At 41.5% G+C, this 23,084-nt stretch overlaps 1 protein-coding gene and 1 long non-coding RNA gene across 4 annotated transcripts in view; one reads left to right on the top strand and one right to left on the bottom strand.

The window, feature by feature from the left end:
• ebf1a (EBF transcription factor 1a) overlaps positions 1-23,084 on the bottom strand; it is an 82,959-nt gene that overhangs the window by 6,116 nt on the left and 53,759 nt on the right. For all 3 annotated transcript variants that reach the window (XM_047353202.1, XM_047353201.1, XM_047353200.1), the window contains exons 10-14: positions 21,271-21,397; positions 10,290-10,378; positions 5,773-5,838; positions 2,987-3,149; positions 1,662-1,841 (exon numbers count right to left, since the gene is read on the bottom strand). In XM_047353202.1, coding sequence (XP_047209158.1) covers positions 1,662-1,841; positions 2,987-3,149; positions 5,773-5,838; positions 10,290-10,378; positions 21,271-21,397 — 625 coding nt within the window. The remainder of the gene's footprint in view (positions 1-1,661; positions 1,842-2,986; positions 3,150-5,772; positions 5,839-10,289; positions 10,379-21,270; positions 21,398-23,084) is intronic.
• On the top strand, positions 12,963-13,720 carry LOC124860175. The gene is made up of 3 exons (XR_007036287.1): positions 12,963-13,105; positions 13,207-13,575; positions 13,652-13,720. It is a non-coding gene; the product is annotated as an uncharacterized LOC124860175 (long non-coding RNA).

Genomic DNA, 23,084 nt, shown 5'->3' with positions numbered 1-23,084 from the left:
TACAAAACATTTTTAATAATTTTTAGATATTATAATTTTATTGGTGGAACAAGAACTATCAAGAACTTAAATATGTTAGGGTTTCACATTAGCATGCAAATTTAATAGTAGAAAGATTTCTAATGCAGCGGCACAGCAGTTTGAACAAAGCTTCAAAACCTTTTGTCAAACTGTCAAAAATTATACAGCAGCTGTTAGCTGGGTTTACAGTGGCTACTATAATCAAGAGAACCAAATTTACATTAAAATTACCTCCACATGACAAAAATCCTGCCTTTACCTGTGATCATCCCATCCATCCATTTCTCCCAGGTTTGTCTTTTGTCTGCTAATACACTAAGAGCGTTTTCCCCCTCAGTGATTTTACAATCAACTGAGTTGTATTTCACCTGCCCTCTGATATCTGCGTCTGCTTTTATTGTTGTTATTATCCAACACTTAGCTTTTATGGCTCTTCCTGAGAAATCCTTCGCAATAAAGTCATAATCCATTTATGAAGGGGCCTAACTAATCAATTAATGAAAATTGGACCTACAAAGGCAGGCCGAGGGGGCCATTGATTGAAAGTGTCTGTGTGGGGCCGATGAGCCTGTTAAAATACTTGTTAACACTCAGAAATCAAAGAGCTGAAATGGAATTGCTTCTCTAGCAATTAGTTTATTGATTTAATCAAGGGTCTTTAATGTAGGGGGTGAAAGTGTGTGCACAGATGTGGCAGGTTATGTGTGTGTATTTCGAAGGAGGTGCTAGCTGATATGCTCCCTTGGCCAATAAAGAAGGGATTTGGGTTTGCCTGCTCTTAAAGAAACACATGAGCAAGCTGAACGGTAATACCTCAGAGTCAATTCGTGATCTCACTGTTGTTTCTCATTCCGACTCAAAAACTTATTCTGTTACATTGGAAATGCTGGACGTGATAGAAACCCCATTAATTAGAATAAAAAAAAACCCTTATGGTTGACTTTGAGTATTTAATATTTAAAAAGCGGAAATGAATGAGAATTAAAAGGGGGCATAGGGCCATGCATGAACATGGCCTCTCTTCTCTGCTTTTTATATTAAACACTCAAAACCAAACAAGTTTGTTTTGCTTTTTGTTTTACTGCATTACTAAATATTCTGGCACAACAATTTGAACCAGAGGCCTCCACCTAGCAACATGATCACTCTTAATTCTCCCGTTGTCTTTTTTTCATATTAAATAATCAAATACAAGCTGTGTTTTCCCATCTAATTATTAATCTTTCTGCATTAACAATTTTGGAAGTTGGGATTTGAACCTCTAGCTGACAGCAAAAACATATTTTGGATTCTTGTTACGTTTCCTTTCTTTGTATCTTAAACACTCAAAATCAACCAAGTGTTTTGCTGTATACTTACTAAATTTGGGGGTTCATCCAGGATTTGAACCTGTGAGTATTTGCTGGCAGTCTAATCATGATCATCCTGGATTCTTCTTCCTTTTCCCTACCTTTTAAAATAATTACTGAATTTTCTGCCTCAAAAGTTTTTAGGGCTTGCCTGGGATTTCAACCTGGGACCTCTTGCAGAATGTGCCACACAAGTTCTGTCAGGGTATAAATTTTATTTTATCCATTACAATCCCCTGATTCAGTCTTTTCCCTCATTTCCAAATTGAAAGATGTGGTGTATTTACTCACTAGCATAGGGCGAGTTGCCTGCAGATCCATTGAGGAAGTTGGGTGAGGTGCCCAGGGTTGCCATGCCAGAGTTAGCGTAGCCATTCATGCTAGTGGAGACAGAGCTGTAGCTGCTCTGCTGAGGAGTGGAGCTGGGAACATAACCATGAGGAGACACACTGCTTGTACTTCTACTGAAACCTACGGACAGGGAGAGAAAAGGAAAGACAGAAAGATATGTGTTAGGTGGTAAAGCAGATGGACAGAAAATAGAGAAAGACTTCATGCAAGCCTGCCAAGTACTCCGTTCTTTACAAGTCTGATGGATGCAGAATTATGAGCCAATGTGATTTCTTTAAAAAAAAACTCTTACACAACATATGGCACAGCGAGAAAGCAATGAACAGAGTGTAAGAAGAATGATATTAGAGATCCGATATCTGAAACACGAGGCCTTTAACCCCACTGGCTCTTATCCAGTTTTAGATGCATTGACATGGCAATTAACACTAAAGTGCTTCAACTGCCTTAGTGTAATTTATAAAGAATGGAGCCTTTATTTCTGATAGGATGGAGAGTTCCTTTACTAGAGAGGTGAGTACAGGGTGGACAATATTGTAAGGAAGACGATAAATAGACTTCTCAGGTATAACATGCTGACGCTGGTGGAAAAACAGCTGGAAGTGAACGTTTTTTATTACTGTCGACTTTTTTTCTTTACCACACTACTCTTCCATAATTAGAATCCATTCTCCCCATTCTCACCTCCTATGAAATAAGCTACAGCATACGAGCTAAGCAGCTGACCTCTCTTGTTTTCCTCATATCTGCAGATGTTTCCAGATGAAGATGAAGGGCAGAGGAAGCTCATTGGAATTATTGAGACACATTCCAGAGGCAGGTCCATCCACTCTCATCTTGTTCCCCTGATACATGTGATGAATCACCACTGACTGCACCCACATCTCTCTCTGTCAGACAAGGGCCGACCCCAGTCTGATATACACACCCTAAGGACCCACTCATTTTTCTCTATCGTACTCCATCCATGACTCTCTTTTTCTCCATTCTTCACTCTTTCACAGCCATTCGTTCCTCCTTTCAAGTTTTTCCCCTTGTTCTTACTGCCACCGCTATCCCCTCTCTCCTTCCGGTCCTGCATTTTAAAGGTTTTCTTTGATGCTCCATGCTCCTAAATCAACCCCCTCTATATTTCCCACATGGAAAATAAAATTTCCATTGCACTATTCATTTTTACAATCTGTCTCAAAAAGAAGAAAATAAATTAGACTGCTTTCACTTTTCCCTCCATGTTGGACTTTAGCCATTTCTTGCTACACACTCACCCTGATTGGCTGTTTGCGCCACCTCCGACCCAGTGAAGGAGTTTACGGCCATCATGCCAGCATGGACGGAGCTGCTGCCCAGGCTGGCGAGTTGGTTGTGACCCCGTGGCACCGTTGTGTAGAGGGCCTCTGCAATGTCTGCTGCTCGTTTCAGAATCATCTCCTGACAAACAGGAAGAAAACAAAACAGCTCTGGTCACTAACAGAAAGGGAGTTAGTCATTATATAATACAGTCACAGTAAGAAAAAAGTACACCCTCTATCAATTATAGGTTTTACATTTCATGGTTCTAAAATGTTTTTAATCCAACCTCAACTGTACATAAATACATATAATTTAATAAAAGCAGATAAATCAATCTCTATCAATTTCTTGTTGTTTCATCAACCTCAAATTTGACTTTAGACTTTACTTTGATATACAGATAAGTTCCCGGTAGGTGACTGTGGCTCAGTAGGAAGAGTAGTCGTCTTGCAATCAGAAGGTTGTGGGTTTGATTCCAGCTTCCTCCTGCCATATGTCAATGTGCCCCTGGGCAAGGCACTTAACCTCAAGTTGCCTACCAATCTGTGTATCGGTGTATGAATGTGTGAGAGCGATTGGGTGAATGTGGTGCTAGTGTAAAGCGCTTTGAGTGATCTGTATGACTGGAAAAGTGTTATATAAGTTCAGTCCATTTACTTAACTGCTACAAGATATCCTGTTGCTGCAAAACAAGCCCAAATCATCACCCTTCATCACCGGGCTTGAAGGCTGCTAAAGGATATTTGTGCTGATATGTTGTGTTGTGATTTCTCCAAGCACAGAATACTATCATTAACTTTAACAAGTGAGGCCTTTGTGGTTTGAGATGTAGCTCTTGAGTTTTTGGCAGTTTCTCTGATAATTGTACAGTCTGATCTCAACTGTTTAAAATGTTTTCCACTTGTAAATAAAAATATATTGCTGTAAAATAATGATCTTCAAATTGTTTGCAAATGTCCTAAAAAAAGCTTCTGAGATTTATGAACAGCAACCATTGTTTCTCCAAGGTTATCAATGGTGTTTTTCCACCTCGTCGCTGTGTTGTTACACACTGTGTTTTCCAGACAAATCAAAAAAATCTCTTTTATAGAGGTGGTTACAATTGTTGATGACCAGTTGATCAAGTAATTTGGTTAAAATCTCCTGCCTGCTTTTTCTTTATTGCAGCAACATCATACCTAGTCTTTCACATGTTTTCATTTTAGCTTCATCCTTGTTCATCTGTATAATTTCATAAATGACAGTGTGGAATCTGCTGTGTGTTTCCGTACACTCCTGAATAAATAACAAAAAATGAGAACCTCGTAATGATCAGATAGGTTTTGTTCTGCCCCGATTAGGCATGGGATTTCACAGTATGTAAACCAAGTTAAACTAGTATGGTTTCACAGTTTTACAGCATTAACACAATAACCAGAAATATTTCCAAAAAGCCAAATTAGTATTTCTTAAAAGCAGCAGAAAGGTGTAGTAGCCTTCTTTCAGCCAGATGGCTGGCAGTGTGCCGCAGCAGGTGGGGAGGGGTAGCACTGCAATACACTTTGCTTCAAGTGGCCAGGGACAATTCTGGCCACTGTGCCCTTTTTTCTGGCATCTCTTGGAAAAGACCTTAAACCATGAAAACAATATGATGGAAATTTGTAGTAGGTTTAAATGTCTGCTCCTGATACACTAAACGATAGACTTGGTTTCCTATCTTTTCATGACGATAGTATACCTTTACTGCATGTTTGGCCTCATATAATCATAGCATTCTGTGAATGAAAAGGTATTCAATCTTTTTTTAATCTATCTTGGGTTAAGAACCATAAGACACTAGAACTCCAGGGGTTGGAGCAGTTTGAGAACCAAGAAAACACAAGTCAAATCATAGAAGAGAACTCACCAAATCTTTCTTGTGCCTAATAATGTTATCCATAACATCTGTTTATTATTACTTTGATTTTTATACAGTGACCTAAGCAAAAATATGAAACATCCACTAAAGCAGTTGCCTTGCAGAATATCATGCCTTCTTGATGTATAACACGCTGACAGTAGCTTGGTACTTAGCCGGGCTATGTGTAAAGAGTGGTAAGTTGGTCTCTCTGAGTCCACACCATAACTGTCGGTCAGCTTTTTTCTGTTTTGTAACCATGCAATATATCAGGGAGCCTTCTTTCAGCCTGCTGCCTGGCAGTGCAAAGAAATAGGTGGGGGAGAGGAGTGTGGCATTACTGTGTGCTAACCCTTATCCTCTCCTCTTTGCTTTCTCTGGCATCTGATTCGAAATAATTTAAACTATAGGAACTGCATGATGAACATGTTTCCGAAGAAGCAACTTGGTAAATCCTTCTACTGGTAAAACAAAAATCAATCACACCATTCCGACAGTTTACAGTCCTTTTAATGAGATGCCAGAAAAAAGTGAGGGAGGTTTCTTTGGCTGTATGGAGCACGGTAATGCCTCCCTCCCACCTGTAGCCACACATTGTCACTCAGCTGGCTAAAAATGGCTACCAAACCTTTCCTTGCTTCCAAGACAAACAAATTAGTCTATTACAAAATGTTTGCGGTTGCGAAGCAAATGAGCAGTCATGGCAAGGTGACTACCCTCCTTCATTCTAAAACTAATTAAATCTTACAATTTTGTTTAAAATTGTATGTGTTAATACAGCAATAACCTGAAACCCTGATAATTTTGCTGAAGGTTATTATACCGTCAGAACCTCATACCTCTAGTGTGCATCCTTGTGTATTTGTGTAAGTGTGATTGTTTCACCTGATTATTGTGAGGCATCCCGTACAAGGCCTCCACCAAGTCGGCTGCTCGCTTTAAAATCACCTCCTACAATCAAAGGAATAGAGGAAGAGAGAGAGAGAGAGAGAAAGAGAGAGAGAGAGGGGATTGATCAGGAGTGTGACGGCTCAAAGAGTTCAGTCACTTTTATTACGTTTCACTTCTTACATTATGCTGTGAATGCAGAACAGAGTGTGGCAAAGAGGGGGGAAAGAGGCAGACAGAGGCAGGGAGAGGAAGAGAAATGGGCCTATCCCAGCACTTTGTTACCAGCAGGGGCAGTTTGGGAGAGCAGAGGGAAGATACTGTTATCAGTGAATAAAACATGAGCCTATATCTCTCTATCAGTCAACCATCTTCTACATCTACTCCCCTCCTTTTTGTCACTGATGTATCATGACTTCGGTGCGCATGATCACGCATCAGTTTCATTTAACACAACATATCATCAGGTTGACGGCTACACAACCACCCCTAGTCAGTGGGAACACTCTCGTCTCCTGGCCCGTATTAACCCTGGTAATGATCCGAGTGAATGGCCCCACATCCACTTTGTGTGATAAATGTAGAACATCATTGCTCAGGTGAAAACCGCCGAGTGGAATTTCCCACATCAAACATTTATCCTAACGCAGTGTTACCGCGTCTCCCCCCTCCTCTCTCTGTCTCTATTCCTTCCCCTCCCTGAGTGGATGAGTGTGTGACTCCAGGCAGTCGTTATATATGTGTGTGCATGCGATGGAGACACCTACAGCCCTACAAAACCCTTTTTAAAAGTTAATGTGCCGGGGCCAGGATATATGCTGGAGGTGCGACAACCAGAAAATTGCTGCCCTCCCCTTTTTTTCCACTGCTTTCTCTCCCTCTTTCTCTTCCTCACACATGCTGTGCGTTATACTCTCCTGAGTGTATCCCTCGCTGTGAACAAGCCCCGGAGCATGTGTGCTCTCTGTTCTGTGACACACCGCCTTTCAATCAGACCTCATATCAAACTCCCCCCCCGCCTCACACACACACACATACAGACACACACACACATTCACGCAGCCGCACACATGTGGATGCTGTCGAGCACGCCCGAGACATGACGAGAGGGTCAGCAAAGCAATAAAGATTGTAGAGCGCTGTCCGAGGTGCTAAATTCACTCAATAATGGGAGCGCCGCCTCTGTGTTAACCTCCCATTACTAGCACTATCTTGGGGATGCTGAGGGGGGAGGAAGGGGAGACCAGAGAGGAGGCCTGCTTCAGGTGATTGAGAGAAGTAGAGGCCCTAGGAAGGTAAGTGGTTCTTTAGTATGTATGCGCCACTCCTCGCTTTTCCTTTCTCCCTGCTTTTCCTCGACACCACATGGCTCCCAGGGATTGCTAGATAGGCACATAGAAGGATGGAGGGGAAAAAGAGGGATGAAGCAGAGGGGAAATGAGGGAAGTGTGAGGCATTAGGAGACAACCAGATCTGCAGATGGAGTGTTAACAGTGTTCTGGGAGGACACGTGAAAGCTCAGTCACTTCATGTCTGTGCATCCGTCCTCTCCCTTCTCCACCTGTGTCTACAAACTACTTTTTTTTTGTCTCCCTGTTCTATTAATCACTCTCTTGTGGTCCTGCACCCCGTCTGTGCCCATCAGCCTCTCGTTAGCCAAGGGATCTGTCCAGTAGCTAAACATGATTAGGCCGAGCTCCAGAGTCGTTCTGATAAACAGATAAATGTGGTTAGCTCTGCCGCTGTAAGGGGAGACCATTTCCTGGGCGCAAGGGTCTATTCCCGTAAAGTCAGGCCCACAGAGACGTCAACAGGAAGGGGAACCTGATCCAGAGCAGAGCCTGGCCCTGTCTGGAAGCCCGGTCACTCATTAGCAACACCCAGATGCCCAGCCACACCACAGCTTCTGCAGAACTCCATGTAGTCCAGCTAGTCACTCTCACTGTCTATTACCTATAGCTGAGTGTGGGGAGGCTGCCTTTTGCTGGACACTCGATCATTACCACTTTCTGTCTGCCTGCTCTCTCTTTAGTATGTTTGCAAAGGGTTATAAAGATACCTAGCAATCTAGGCTTCTTTGTCCATTTTTAACTGACAAAGGAGGTTTGACAAGGTACAGTACCCTGAAAAATCACTGATACCTGATAAAATGAATACCCATTAAGTGAAAGAAAAAAGGTGATTCAAATTTTTATCTTTTTAAGGCAATGTAGCTGTATGTAGATCCAGAAGTTGCCAGCATGTACCCCTCTCCTGCCTGACTCACATGAGTGAGGCCAACAATTGCAAGAAGTGTGGTCAACAAAGTGTTATTACCTCAATAAAGGCACAAATCAATAGCTCTGAAATGAACAAGCGGGCCTGCCAGCTACCGCTGTTCATTTAGAGAAGAAAGAGACACCACCAAGTGAGGGTGAATGAGCAGGAGAGAAAAAAGAGATGGATGGATAGATACAAAGACATTTAGAGAGATACAGGGGGTTGATAGGCTAAAGACCAGAACTCACCAGTACAAGTCCACCAGACACTCAGCAAGGACCAGCAAGTTCTTTATCTTCCCTCTGCATCTACCTGAGCTCTTCATCTCAACCTCGTGGCCACTTCCCTCCACCCAGTACGCACGTGCGCGTGTGCATTTCTTTTAGTGTGTGCTGCTTTTGTGGATGTGTGCTGAAAGTAATAAAGTCCACCCGGGGTTGACTTCGATCCACTGACCCAGCAGGAGGTAGGACTGGACAGCTATGATGGATCACCTAACCTGCTTCTGCCTCAGCCTCCTTTCCTCCCTCCATTCCTCTTTTCCTCCATACATCTACCTCTTTGCCAGTCTAAATGACCTTATACTCAGTGAAAGAATTAATGTAGTGGCTTTTTATTTGTTGTTCCTGTTAATTATCTCTTTCAACAGAAAATGTCCATTTATACTGCCTTGCAAAAGTATTCAAAAAAGTTTATTTTGTCATGTTGCAAATATATTATTGCCATTTTATACGAGATGCCACCACTAAGTGGTGTGTAGTTGTGAAGTTGAAGGAAAATTATATATTTTTCAAAAACTTCACATATAAAAATCTTAAAACATGGCAAAAAAAAACAACCTTACTCTGCAATTTCAGCTGTAAGTCTTTTGGAGTATGTTTCTACCAGCTTTGCACAATTAGAGACTGGCAGTTATTCTCATGCTTCAAACTCAATCCTGTGTGTATGTTTAGGGTCAATGTCCAGATGAAAGGCTAACCCTCGTCCAATCTTAAGTATTTTGCAGCCTTAGGTATTCTATCAGGATCCCTCTGTATTTAGCTACATAATCACCTTCCCATCTTCTGTGACCAGCTTCTCTGTCCCTGTTGAAGAAAATCATCTTCACAGCATGATGCTGCCACCACTATGTTTCAAGGTGGGGATGTTTTCACGGGATGTGTTCAGGGTGATATAGTTTTCCGCCAAACACAGTGTTCTGCATGTAGGTCAAAATGTTTGATTTTCGTCTACGTTTTGGTCCCAGTGCACTTTCTTCCATATGTTTGCTGTGTTTTGTACATAGGCTTGTGACATATGCTTTCTATCTTCAATGGCGTTCTTCTTGCCATCCCCCCGTAAAAGCAGATTTGTGTAGTGCACAACTTTTCTACCAACAAAATACCACCTTGTTGTACCAACCTTTTTCATCATCCATCCATCCATCCATCCATCCATCCATCCATCCATTGATTTGCAATTTATAGTAACCAAGTCACCTAACTGTCATGTTTTGACTGTGGGAGTAAGCTAGGATCTTAAAAGAACCTGCAAGATCCATGCAGAAAGACCCCAGTCCAGAATCTGAACCCAAGAGCTTCCTGCTTCAAAGCAACAATGTTACCAAATGTTCCATTTTGCACCCCCTATTTTTACCCCACATCCTTATCCCTGACCTGTCTCCTGTGTTCCTTGGTCTTCACAATATTAATATTCTCTAGCAAACCTCTGGGGGCTTCAGAGAACAGCTGGATTTTTACTGAGATTAGATTACAAGATTTGGTTCAGAACGAGAACCAAACATGGAGAAGCAGCTTTTAGTTCTTATGCTCCACTAATCTGGATAAACTCCCAGAAAACTGTAAAAGCGCCGAAACTCTAAGTTGCTTTAAATCAAGATTAAAAAACCTATTTGTTTAGAGTGGCCTTTGACTGTGTTATCTAAACATTATTAGTTACCTTTTCAGTCCAATTTTCCTTTCATTTTCTTATCCACCATTCTATTTTCTTTATTTTCTTTCTTTATATTTTTTAAATGACCTCTGTTGTTTGATTTTCTGTATCATTGTAATGTTTTTCCATATGTACAGCGCCTTGAGTGCCTTGTTGCTGAAAAGCACTCTATACACGCCATCCTTTGCCATTTCTATGAAACTGAATAAGTTTTCTATTCATCTTGTATCATCCAGTTATACCATGCCAAGTTCCTGTGGAATCATTTTACTGGGCAAATCGTAGAGGGACAGAAACATGAGAGGAGCGGAGAGGCACTATACCTTGGGTAATCTCTCTTGGTCTCCAGGGTGTCTGGGGATGACCTTCTGTAATCTCTGGAAGCCGTAGTCTATTGTTGGCTCGTTTAGCGCTAAAATGAAACACAGAAATAAAGCTTTAACTCTATGACTCTTAATAAGAAAAACACACCGTTTAACTGAGAAACATGACAGGACATGTCCTGGACACTTGACTTAATCAAGCCTGAACATGAAACCAAACATGGCGCAATCGTAGCTATTCACTGTTAGGTCTGGCGTGTGTCTTTGTTAGCCTGTGATATAATGAATTACTTTCTGTCTCCTGCTTTTGTGGTTAATAAAAAGACCGTCAGGAATTATGCGGGGGTGAATACATTTGTGTGCGTGACTGTGTGTGTGTGTCTTGTGGTCTTTCGTTGATCAGCGACCAATATAAGCAATTACAGAGCTTGGTTCCAATATAACAAAGGCTTGATCGCTCCGGGGAACAAGAAAAACACACACACACTTACATGCACAGACACACGCAAACACACACACATACATACACACTTAGAGTGAGCTCATCCTGGCAGCAGGGAGAAAGCAGTCTCTCTGCATGCTGTGGTCGTGCAACGGTAATTGAATATGAGAAGATTTACCATGAATATTTAAACATTAGAATAAATACAATGAAGATCTGAGGCTTACAGTACAAACACTTCAGAGGAGGACTGTTGGATAAGTGCTCTCTCCACATAATTCATTCCTAATGTACTGTCTCTGCCTTTCTCTCTGTCTCTGTTTTTGAACCCTCTTCCCTCTTATCTGCGCCGCCTGGGAAGTCAACATGAGGTCTCGACTACTTTTCAGGGGAGCAGCTCTTTAAGGTTGCTGCATCACCACAGAGTTTCTAGTCGCATGAGTGCATTTGGGCTCGCATTTGTGGTGAGAGACAAAGAAAAGCAACTATTATTTGCTGGGAATCGCCTTCGTGTGTTTGTCCCGTCCGTCTGTTTTCCCTGTGGGTCGCAGCTTGGATGTTTCCTGAGGGCTGATGCCTTGCTTGCCCCACATCTGAGCAGCCAGGCTGACTAGGGGGCCCCCAAGAAAAAACAAAGGCCCCCAGAGGCTATGAGTACAAGCTGTCCTGTTGGACCTCTAGTGATTTCGCCATTGCTTCACTGCTGCGTGCACACACACACGCGCGCACACACACAGACATACAAACACACACACTCTTGAACCAAAGACAGGAGCAACACTAGGTGATGCTCTCTTTTGGCAACACAAACATTTTTGGACAGCTCTCCCTTGTGGACTGCTCCGAGTAATCAATAAGAGTGAATGAAAGGAAAGGTGAATAGCTAGAAGCAAAGACGTCAGAAGGAAAGAGTAAAAATTCCCAGCGCCAGGGGCAGGTTCAACTTCCTAAGAAGGATGCACATTAGAGGCTGGATGTTTTCCACGGATAAAACAAAACACAATGACAAGATTGTGTGCAACAAATACAGTGTGAATTATTGCTGGGGACAAATATTTGACATTACTTCCCCATTGTCTGATCTTTCCAAAGCCTAAAGGAGGATTTGCTCGGGATTAGGGCCCGCCGGAGTCTAAGGAGAAGGGAAAGATTGTTCCGGCAACTTACTCTGTTTCGTCTCAAAGGCTTTTGTTTTTATGATTAATTTTTTTATCAGTTCTGCTCAATGTGCCAAATTAGACTCAAGTGAACAATAGCATAAAAACCCTAGGACATACAGGATACCCCTATTACAAATAAAGGCACAATTTTGGTAATTGAGAGAGGAAGTGATATTGTCTCTGTTTGTTTTCAAGGGCCATAAACCAGAGGAGGTGCATGTGGGGGGACGACACACTTCCCTAACTACTTAGCTGAATCTCTTTGAGGATTATATTTTTCTTTTTATGCTCTTAACAGGTGCATCAACATAAATTAAAATATCTTAAAAAATTTGTTTTAGGAACTTAATTCATAATATGAAACCCTAATATTATATTGCTTTATTGCACACAAAGTGATATAGTTCAAGCAATTATTTCAGTTATTTTTAATGATTATAGCCTACAGGTCATGAAAACCCAAAATTCAATTTCTAAGAACATTTGTACATTGTATTAAAAATGATTTCTAATACATATATGTCATGTTATGGCCTGCACAATCATGACAAACACTGCTGACATGACTGACTTCAGTAATTCTTTTAATGACTACTTTTTATTTCAAGTTGAGTAAAAAACATATGCTATTCTTATATAGTGTGTATGTTTGATATTCTTATATAAAACATACATGCTGTGAGTACAACTTTTGGCTACTGTACCTACCTCTGGCCCTTTTTAACAATATTAATGAAATGTTGAGTTTTGTCACTAGTTCACACCGCCAAAAGTACCAATACCTGGTATAATGACCCAAGAAAATAAAATTCACCAGACCACGCAACCATGTTGCTTTTAAAGGAACACGGGTTTCCTTAGTACCATGGCAGTGCCACAGCCTGCCTCAGGCCCTTCATGCCAAGCCAGTGTGATGCAGAAATTCAAGCAACTGGAGTAGGGACCAAATAATGCACATATTGTAAAATACATGAACATACCTTTCAGTTGTCTGACATTTCTGAATAAAAAAAACATCTAGTTGTCGGGGTCTGTGAGTTTACGGTGTATTTGTGTTTGTCTGCTATTTATTTGTGTTTGCCTGCTTGGTCGCTAGATGGTGTTGGAGTTCACAGGTGCAGAGGGGACAGGTGCTTCGTATTGACTAATTACCTGGAGGTGTATTTAGACTGGAAGCTGCCAGCACTTCAATGCCTGAGTATTAGCCACCAGTGGTAACAAACACTCGCCAAGCTCTAGCTCTATGTTTGCTTTCTTGTTTCTCGTAGAAGTCTGATTAATTCAAGTGTGTTCCTCCTACTCTGATGGTTTCCAGACCTGGTTGACTTCAAGCTGGTTTCTAGACTCTTCTTAAGGAGCGTTCTCTGACTTCTGGATAAGGATTAAAGTCTCCAGTTATTTCCTCTGGATCAAGTTCAAGCTGGCAGCTTCCTGGTTCTTCGACTATCCAGATGAAGTCATAAGCTAACCCTGTCCACCCTCCAACCAACTCTCACGCAAGTACCTCCAACCTGTGCTCCACACCATCAATCCACTCTCTTCACACAGTCCTGGATCAGAGCTCCTAAGGATCTACCTTCGTGCGGCTAACCCCGGAAGGATCTACCCCCACAGAACTGCTCCTGCATTGCACTCTCAGACCCCGCATCTCTCATCCCTCTGGCGGTCCATCTTCCTGCACCCAGTAGCATAGTTACACACTGGCTTTACAATAACTGTTATTTCCTCTGGTCTTACCCTCTCTCCCATCTTTTGTGCAGTTGGTGATTTTTCCGGTCCAGGATCTCTAACCCATATCACTCCCGTGAAAATAAAACCTTTAAACGTCCTAATTATCTCCTGAGTGTTATTCTGCCTATGGGTCAGATCATTAACAAAAACTATGACACTATCATTCTTGTGTAAAAATGTAATGTTCTGAGAAAACAGATTTTTTGGTTTTTACTTGCTATACACCCCAATCATCCAAATTAACAAAAATAAGCCAGGACAACAAATTGATTCGGTGGACCACTGTATTTTGCTGGACAAGGTAAGAAGCTCAGGATTTCTTTTTAAGAGCTGCTTGGCTTGGTTCAAAAATTGCTATTCAGGTCGATTACATTCACTGAAGGTTCAGAATCTTCTGTCTGACCCCCTGCCCTTTTCTAAAGGTGTTCTGAAATGATCCAAACATTATTCAATATGTAAATTAACATCGCATGGGAACACTTGATTCTCATATACAACTATATGCTGATGATGCTGTTTTCTATACTTCTGGTTTTTCCCTTTTGTATTGGGTTATCTTTTTTGAAGGCTAGTTTCAATAATGTCCAACAGGGTTTGACTAGTCTTCATTTAGTTTTAAACACAAACAATTCAAAACAGATAGTCTTCAAAATCAAATACTGGAGTGTCCTTTAATTTTTTTATTTTATTTTATCCTAGGGTTCTGTCTTGACATCACGCTCTCCTTGGAAACCTACATAAATGTGTTGCTCATGAAGATCTAATCCTAAATTAGTTTTCATTACTGTAACAATCCTTTATAAACATGTTCTGCCAAATAATCTCCTGTTGCTCAAAGCCTGCTGCAATTGACTAGAACGATTTGCAACAAACCCTAAAGTTCAGCTAATTTATTTCACTTGCTGCTTTTAAAAGTTTCTTACAAATATTTGCCCAGAACACTGGACTTGCTTTTACCCACTTAATTGTAATCTGTGACTAGATTAGCAGTGGAAGTTAGTCTTTGTTGGTGTTCTGTTGTGTAAAATTCTTTCTTTTGTTGTTGCTCTTTTGTAGTGCGGCAAGGTGTAATGTAGTTTTTATGTATCTCCCATTTATGCTGCCTCTTGGCCAGGTCTTTGATAATGAGAATTGGCTCACAATCGATCCACTTGGATAAATACAAGCTTACTTTTAGTTTTGAATGACTGTGATTAATTAACTTTTAAAAGATATTCTGACAGAGATGCACCTGTATCTATCCCTGTTCAATATGTTACATTTCACAACAGAAATTAGCGCCAGAGGAAAAAAAAACTGAGTCGTGGGCCTCTGCACTCTGGGACTCAAAGCTCCACTCTCCTATACAGGTATATTTATAATCCTTAGCTGTCGCTCTCCAGAAGAGCAAATCAAAGCCAGTAAAACATAACTGCCATAAATAAATGAATAGATGAGCAACAGCCCTGGACTGGAGGGATTCACCTAGCAATCACCCACATCAGATCAGATCAATGCTCATGGAAATTTCATGAAGCCTAGAATCCACATCGCTTCATATTTCACTATAATAACCCACAGAGCCGCCGGGGGAGTGCGTAAGAAGAGGTGAGGGGGGTTGGAGGGGGAGGAAAGAAAGCTGGAGGGGGGAATGTTCAGAGGTGGGGTGAGGGGGGTGTTGAGGGTGAATGTATGGTGTGTAAGGAGAAGGTGGAAGGATAATTGAGAAATCAGAACAGTGGAGTTGTCCTGGAAACAGAAAAGTCAGCGTCCAGTTGCCCTGTTTCTTTCTCAGCTTGTGGGAGCGGGAATGTGAGTGGGTAGCGTAGTTGCAGGGTTAGGTAATTGGCTCTGAGGCTTGATGTTAACACCTTAACAGGCCCTTAGACAGCGGGGTAAGGAGCTGATCATATCACAACCTTCTGTTTCTCTCTCTCCTCCACTCCCCCTTTCACTCCCTGTCCTTCCCTCCCCTCTGCAGTCTCCCATGCTCAGGTGTGATCTCATAAGTGCTGCTTGGCGATCGATGCCGCCAGTGGCAGGGGGTTCAATAGCCCTGAATTACGGCTTCATTTCTGCCCCCATCCCCTCCCTTCCTGCCTTTCCTCCTCCTCTTCCTCACATGGATGAGAGCTGCCCACTAACACCCACCTTCTCCCTTTCTCATACACACACACATCCTTGTACACACACACACACACACACAAAACACCCCCACTACTGCTCAGAATCCAGATCAATACCTTACAATCTAATTTTTATCCATTTTTCCATAAACCCTGAGATTGCGTTTATTTGCAGAATCCGACAAGCTAAATAAAGCATCGCTTGAACATGTCAGGGAGACTAATGCATGGCTGGAAATTCATACAGAGAAAACAGATAAGTGGAGCTTTTCGCCCCTTAAAGGAAGGGAGAGGCTGAGCCCGACAAAGTGAGGGGTGGTGTGGTGTGTTTGTGTGTGTGTGTGTGTGTGTGGGGGGGGGGTAGAGATTCTACAAATCAATGAAGGTGAGGACGCTGCTAGAACGTAAGTCCTAATTATCTGTTGGAAAAAGTGCATGTCGACAGTTAACAATACCTGACAGCTAGGAGCCTCACGGGGAGAATGCAAATTTAAAAGAAAATCCAGATAGAAACTGTGCGCTTGAATTAAGACATAAGCAAAAAAAAACGTAAGAAACCATTCCCTCTGGTGAAAGCTGCTCATTTTCAGCAGGGTATAAAATAATCTACATCCAAATTCATTTACATCATCATCATCATGGAGCAGATGTTCCTGTAATAAGAAGGCAGCATGCTAAAGAGGGAAGACAAGCCACATGGTGCAGAAAATTAATCTCAATCTCGAATAGAGGTGTGAATTTCCTTGCAGTTAGGTCTGGGAATGTATGCAGCTTCCTCAGCTGGCCTTGTTTCCAGCAGCTGTAAGACTGGGCCGGTTTAATCAACAGCAGGCATCCACCCAAGCTCAATAAAAGGCAGCATTCACAAATAGGAGCAGGACAAGTAATTGACCAGCTCTTGGTCGAACCCAGCTTTTATTGCCAGATGACACCGTGCTGCATCCATGCATCGTCAATGCGCTCATATGGAACTGTGGGGGCACCTCGAGTTTATATGTGAATATTTTTATCTGTGCGATGTTAGCTTTAACAATGCATAAAAAAATCCTGCACATTTGCAAATGAAAAAGTTGTATCAAATTAAATCGACCTGCCCCAGGTTTGATTGCAAAGTGAACAGTTTTTTTCACAGTGCTTTGCAGAAGAATTTATAACCCTTGGACATTTGCCATGTTACATTTTTTAATACATTGTATTGGACATGTATGTGACACACCAACAACAAGTAGAGTTCAGTTGCAAAGGGCAAGAAAAATTATACAATGTATAAAAAACCCTGGCAAGTCTGGTAGACATTTGTATTCAGCCTCCTTTACTCTGATACCCCCAAACTAAAACCCAGTGCAACCTGGGAAATCTGTCGACAGCACAACATTTAGTAGTGTCCTCAGCAAATCTAGCCTTTATGATAGAGTTGAAGGCAAAATGCTGTCGCTGAAAGAGAAAGCCATAAGAAGTATTCTTTGCCAAAAACCATGTAGGCGGACACATCAAACATGTGGATGAATCTGATGAACCAAAATCTGAATGAACTTTTTAACGAGTTAGTACGGTCCAGTTGAAGTCCTAACCAAAATTCAGGATCTACAAAGTACTGAATCACTTCAAGTTTGTATTCATAAATAGTTCACAAGAAGGCACTACTTGTGTTGGTCTGTCCCATGACATCCAAATAAATACAGTGGTGTGGACTAGCAATGGTTTTGCAAGGCACTGAGATCTAACATATTTTTAACTTTCTGAAAGCATGTTCATGCATGTTCATTGCATCACACCCTTTGACGTCATCTGTGCTTCCCAACAGAATGTGCAGTGTTTAAAATGACAGACAACTGACTGACTGAGCTTCTTTCACTCCTAAAACTAATTTAGAGCTCAAAGGCAGAAGCTCCGCAGAGACGGAAAAGGATGTCAGCAGCACCTGGTTTAAATTCTCTTCTTGACTTTTGTCTTTTTCCTCTTGCTGTCCCTGCTCCTCCTGGCTGCAGCTGACTGATGTTTCCACCACACCTAATCTGCACTCATTGCTGAAAAACCACCCCTAATGTTTGTGCGTGCGTGTGCATGATGTGCGTCACCACCAACCCTTAATGTGAGCCAGCAGAGCCTTTTAATATCAGTAGAAGCTGTGGTGGAAGCAGCACACAGACAGGGTTGCATACTGAGGAGGGAGGGGGATTGCCTTTTCAACGACACTGGTGATTCATCAACTCTCCCAATCTGAGGACGGTATTCCAGCCCCACACACAAGAACTCATGCACACGTGGGTCCTGCTGGTGGAGCATTATCACTTTATATTGCATGGAGAAAAGAAAAGGGAGAGCTTCCCTGATGAATGTTGCAACGATCCTGTAAAGAGGTGATACACAAGCCAACATGGAGATGCATCTGTACCCGGAGGAGGAAGAGGTGGAGGGGGGAGAGCAATGACCTGATAATAAGAGAGGGGGATTAGGGAGAGCTCTCAACCCCAGAGGTGGTGTAAGGCAGAGGGCAGAGAGTGGAACAGAAGAGGGATAAAGGGATAAAACGACAGAGGAAAAGCGGGGATTGAAAAAAAAAAACTTTCTTTTATTCTTATCAGTGGATAGCTTAATTGCCTCTGATGATTCTAATTGAAGCTTTTGGAAGTCTAATGGCAGAGGATTCCTCAGAGACAACAGGAGACACATTACTGTAATAGCTTCTCAGCGAATCTCCTCTGCACCCAAAGTTCCCTACTTGTTCCGTCTATCCAGAACGACAGCCCAATTTGTGTCCAGCTGGTGGCGGCTGCATCCTACAGTATCAATAATCATGCAGCAAAAGTTGTGCAGAAATGGAAAAAAACACAAAGAAAGGGTTACGATAGTATGTTTACAAAGCAGCAGTAGCAGCAGTATTGGGTATGTGTTGACTTAATTAGGTCTGTGAGCTGCTTACTTTCCTCTCCTCAGCAGAAGTTGATTAGCAATGCCAGCTGTCCCCAATGTAATTCAGAGCGTGCATGTGTGTGTGCACATGTAATATACGAGTTCATGCAAGTCTGATACTGCTGGGCTGTGTTGATGCGTGTTTATGTGTGTGCTGTAGCTGCCAGCTGCCACACAGTGCTGCCAATCCTCTATGATTAGTACCCACTGGCAACTGGACTCAAACTGGTGCCAAACAGACCCTGGAGGGTGACATAGCCCACGGTAATCCTCCTTTTTTCTCGTCCACTTCTCCTTTTCTCTTCCCCCACATCAGTTTTTTTGGTTCTTTTACCCCAGCGTCCATCTCTGGCTCTCGTTCACGATACTAAACGAGAGCTGGTTCCCTCTTCCTCACGGAAAGTGAAACAATACAAAACGTGGAGAAAGTAACTGTGCAAAAGGCACAAATAACCACTGAGGAGACACAGCAGTGGCTGAAAGTAAGTGTGAGAAAAGTAGGGCTGGGATCTATGCCTTGCCACTGTTGACTGTGTTCTTGTGAAGATGTTGGTTCTTGGCAAGCAGCTTTGTGGCGTCTGTGCTCAGCTCACAGCAGATAACCTTGCAGCCTCTCACCTGTTGAGATTGCTCTGTGCATCTTCTCAGAGGCTAAGAGGGCAAGGAGAGTGAAAAAAAAGGCGGAGGAGAAAGATGAATTCACTAAACGCTACCTTTTGAAGAAATGAATGGTGAAAGAGCAGAATGCTGAGAAGCATTTATTCATTTAGAGCTGCACCAAGAAACTGGGTGTTGATCAAACTCTGCCAATCTGGTCAATACTGGAAAATCTGATGTGTTTTCATTCAGTGAATGCAGCATATGTGGCAGGTTGCACCTCTAATAACACTCTTTGATGTGGATGCTTTTACAGAGGGAAGTATTTTTAACCTTATTTTCAGTAAATGTGTTCTGTTGAAAATTAAATCAGAGGAAGTGCAGAGATGTAAGAAGCTCTTTAAGAGAAGGCTGTATTTTCTATGGCATATGGAGACGAGTCTGCGGTTCATTCAGGCTGCAAGAGAGTGAGAGAGGCAGACTTTCAGCACATAAGAGGGAGGCTGAACGAAGTACAGCAAAGAACATCCTTCCGAGCTTTCAACCTCTGTCTTTCAGAGAACATACTGGATTTGTAAATATTTTAAAATCTTTTGGAAATGTCAGAGTTAAGGAAACAAACTACATTTTCAGGAAATAAGCATGGACACTGCTGTTTTAGTAATGCTGCCCATGCTAACTGCACTAATCCTTAATATAAGATTGTAAAGGGTTTAAATGTCAACCCCATAAATCTTTTGTCTTTCTTCTACAATAACAGTAAAGACCTTTTTTTTATACAGTGGCAGCCCTTTCACACACATGATGTTGTCTGCACTCTTCAGTTATGGGAGAAAGGCTAGAAAGAAAAAAAACATTTGAATGCTGTCCTAGTATGTTTTTGTATTATAATCCTTAAAGACAATTGAGAATCGGCTAAAACTGGTGAAAAAAAAAAAAGGGCCAAAGCTTTAAAGCAAAAAGAGATCAGAAATTGGCCACAAAATTCGGATTGGATCATCTCTGGCATTTATGAATATGAGTCCCGTATGACTGGTGCATCAAAAGGCTGAAAGCGCACATAGACACTCCTGTATCCACTGACTGAATACACATACAGCACTATGTGTTTGACAGACTGAGGGGTGCTGGACAGCTCTGGCATGGCAAAGGCTGCACACCCATCTGCCCCCTGCCTTAGTAATGCTGTTACTTTTCAGCACATGTGTGTGCCTTGAGTACATATGTGCAAAGATAGGAGAGCATCCAATTGCAGTCTTTACCATAAATCCACATACAGCCATAGTTGTGACTGATGGCTGTGGATAGTGTTTTGCACTGTAATTAGGACACAAGATGTAGAAAAATGCATGGTGACTTGCACGCTCTCACTCAGTTATGATTTTGTCAGATGTTGGCAATTCCAGTTGGGGCTAAGTGCCTAAGTCTATCAGTGGTTGAGATTACAGACAGATTTATGTGATCCACAGGCTCCCTAGAGGACCTGCGGCCTCGCACTGGTTAATCATCGCTTCACATTCACTCTTTCTACAATTCTTTACCACACTGCTATATTTTTAATGTAACACCCGAGCTATTTGCACCCTTGTCGACAAAATTCACTCCCTCACTGCGTGAAACTCTTCCTTTTTTACTGAATCCTGTCTTCGACTGGGGTTAATTCAAGATAATCCCACTAATCATAAGGTTAAACCTCCCTCCTGACCTTTACTTGCTTCATAAAAGAGGGAAAATTCCTTTTTTTCGTCAGATCAGCAGGCCTTTTCACTGAATTATCGAGTCGTGTTATTGAACTTTGAATTGTCTACCATGTGCGTTTTTCTCAGGCGGTGAAAGCACATAAAATGTACAACCTCAACATTTTCAGCAGATACAGCAAAAGAAGTGTATATGAATAAGCCAATGCAGGAACACTGTTTATCTGATTATGGTTTGCTTTTCCAACATAAGTTAAATTGTAATGCAAGATGGTGTGGTAGACTGCATTATTACACCGCAGGTTGGTGTCATTAATGTTAGTGTTTCAATGGTACCTGTGTAGATGAAGCGTCCAGGTGTGCCTTTGCAGAACTGTTTGGATTTGTAGGACAGTGTGACTTCCACCACCCCTGGGATGTGCCTGGGTGGAGTCTGCACACGGATGGCGTGGGGAGTGATCAACTATAGAGAGGCAGAAGGGAGGCGGATTAATGAATTGAAACTTCATATCTTACCAGGCGCTCCTGGGAGTATTCTTGGATTGTCTTAGCCCCTCTTGTTTTGCAGCTTTGACTGTTTTTTTCTGTATAATAAGCCTGAACATGATGTGTTAGCGCCAAAGCCCTCAAGTGGCCTCACAGCCCAAGGCAATGTCACTGTGAGGCTTAGGATGGTTATCAGCACCGACATGGGCTATGTAATAAAGATTCAAAACCGTTATCTGTTTATAAAAAAAAAACACACTTTCCTCTGCTTGCACCTATTGAAAAGCAAAAGTAAGTGTAAAATCTGCTTGTCTCCACTGGCCCCGTCACTGTGTGTCAGCTGAAGCCATGTAGTTGCTGTTAGCCACATAAAAGCACAAAAAGACTCACTTAGTATGGCTTGCATTGTATGCACGTGTGCATTATGAAGGGTCTTTGAAGAAAACGGTATCATGACAAAACACAGATGAGACCTCATTGAGAGCTAGTTTTCTGCAGCGTGCTAGCACTCAAAAGCTAGAAGCGCTCAAAAGCTATCAGTGCTGCTGCCAGCACTTTAAGTATGTGGATGCATGTGTGCGTTGCTCTTAACTGTCCCTTTCATTCCTCACTTAGCTAGGCTTTCATTCCACCATTGTCTACCCCCCCCCACACACACACACACACACTCACCCCTCAGCGAGACAATATAGGAGCTTTTTATAGAATTATTCCTTTACTAAAGAGAAAGCTGTTTTGCTGCGCTGCCTCGCTGACCTTCAGTTTTTGCACATACACTGCATTTACATTTTAGTCATGTGGCAGATGCTCTTTACAAAGGGATTCGTCCTGTACCGCTTGCACACATATTTCAAGAAAGCAGTTTCAAACACAGCTTAATAAGTGACAGGTAAGGAAGGAGGTGAACAGTGAGCTGCACAGATTGCAGGCTGCTGTTCAGCATGTAAAATGGATGTGAAAAGTACCTGCAGGCTGAAATTATTTTTTGCTTTAATCATTTATTAATAATTTAGTTAACATTTCTTGATTGATTTTTGCTTGTCTAAAATATATACAAAAATTACTTATTTCAAGATTCAAGAAAAAGATCTGTTTATTTTTTTTATGATGAAGTCAATGACAACAATAAACAAAGGGTTATTTTTATCTGTTCTGAATAATAGAATAATAGTGCATTATCAGAATGAATTTATTTAAAAAGATCAACCTTATCTATGCACAAGTGTTAATTGTTTGTTTCTACAATATTCAAAATGATTTTAAATTAATATGCACTGTTTCAAAGCAGAATTTAATAATCGCAATGGATTGAGTTTTTTCGTTTTTCCAAATGTCCAACTCCACCTTTTTGCTTTTCTCCTTTAATTTGTAAATGTCTAATTAAAGAGAGGAACAATGAATGGTCTACTTCAGGAATGAAAATAAATTAATAACATACTAATGAATCAACTAATAATAAGTTTTTGTTTTTTCTAGTAAAAAGAAATATCATCCAAAGCTCTTGGGTGATCATGATGAATTAAAGGTTACAGAAGTACTATAAATAAATAAATAAATCCATCCTGATTAATTGGCTCACTTTGTGTGATTTAAAACTATATATATATATATATGTATATATATATATATATATATATATATATATATATATATATATATATGTG

This window comes from Girardinichthys multiradiatus, chromosome 23, assembly GCF_021462225.1.
Source record: "Girardinichthys multiradiatus isolate DD_20200921_A chromosome 23, DD_fGirMul_XY1, whole genome shotgun sequence".
In the NCBI taxonomy this organism is placed as follows: Eukaryota; Metazoa; Chordata; class Actinopteri; order Cyprinodontiformes; family Goodeidae; genus Girardinichthys; species Girardinichthys multiradiatus.
Note: the sequence above shows the minus strand (reverse complement) of the source record. Positions and strands in the feature narration are given on the sequence as shown.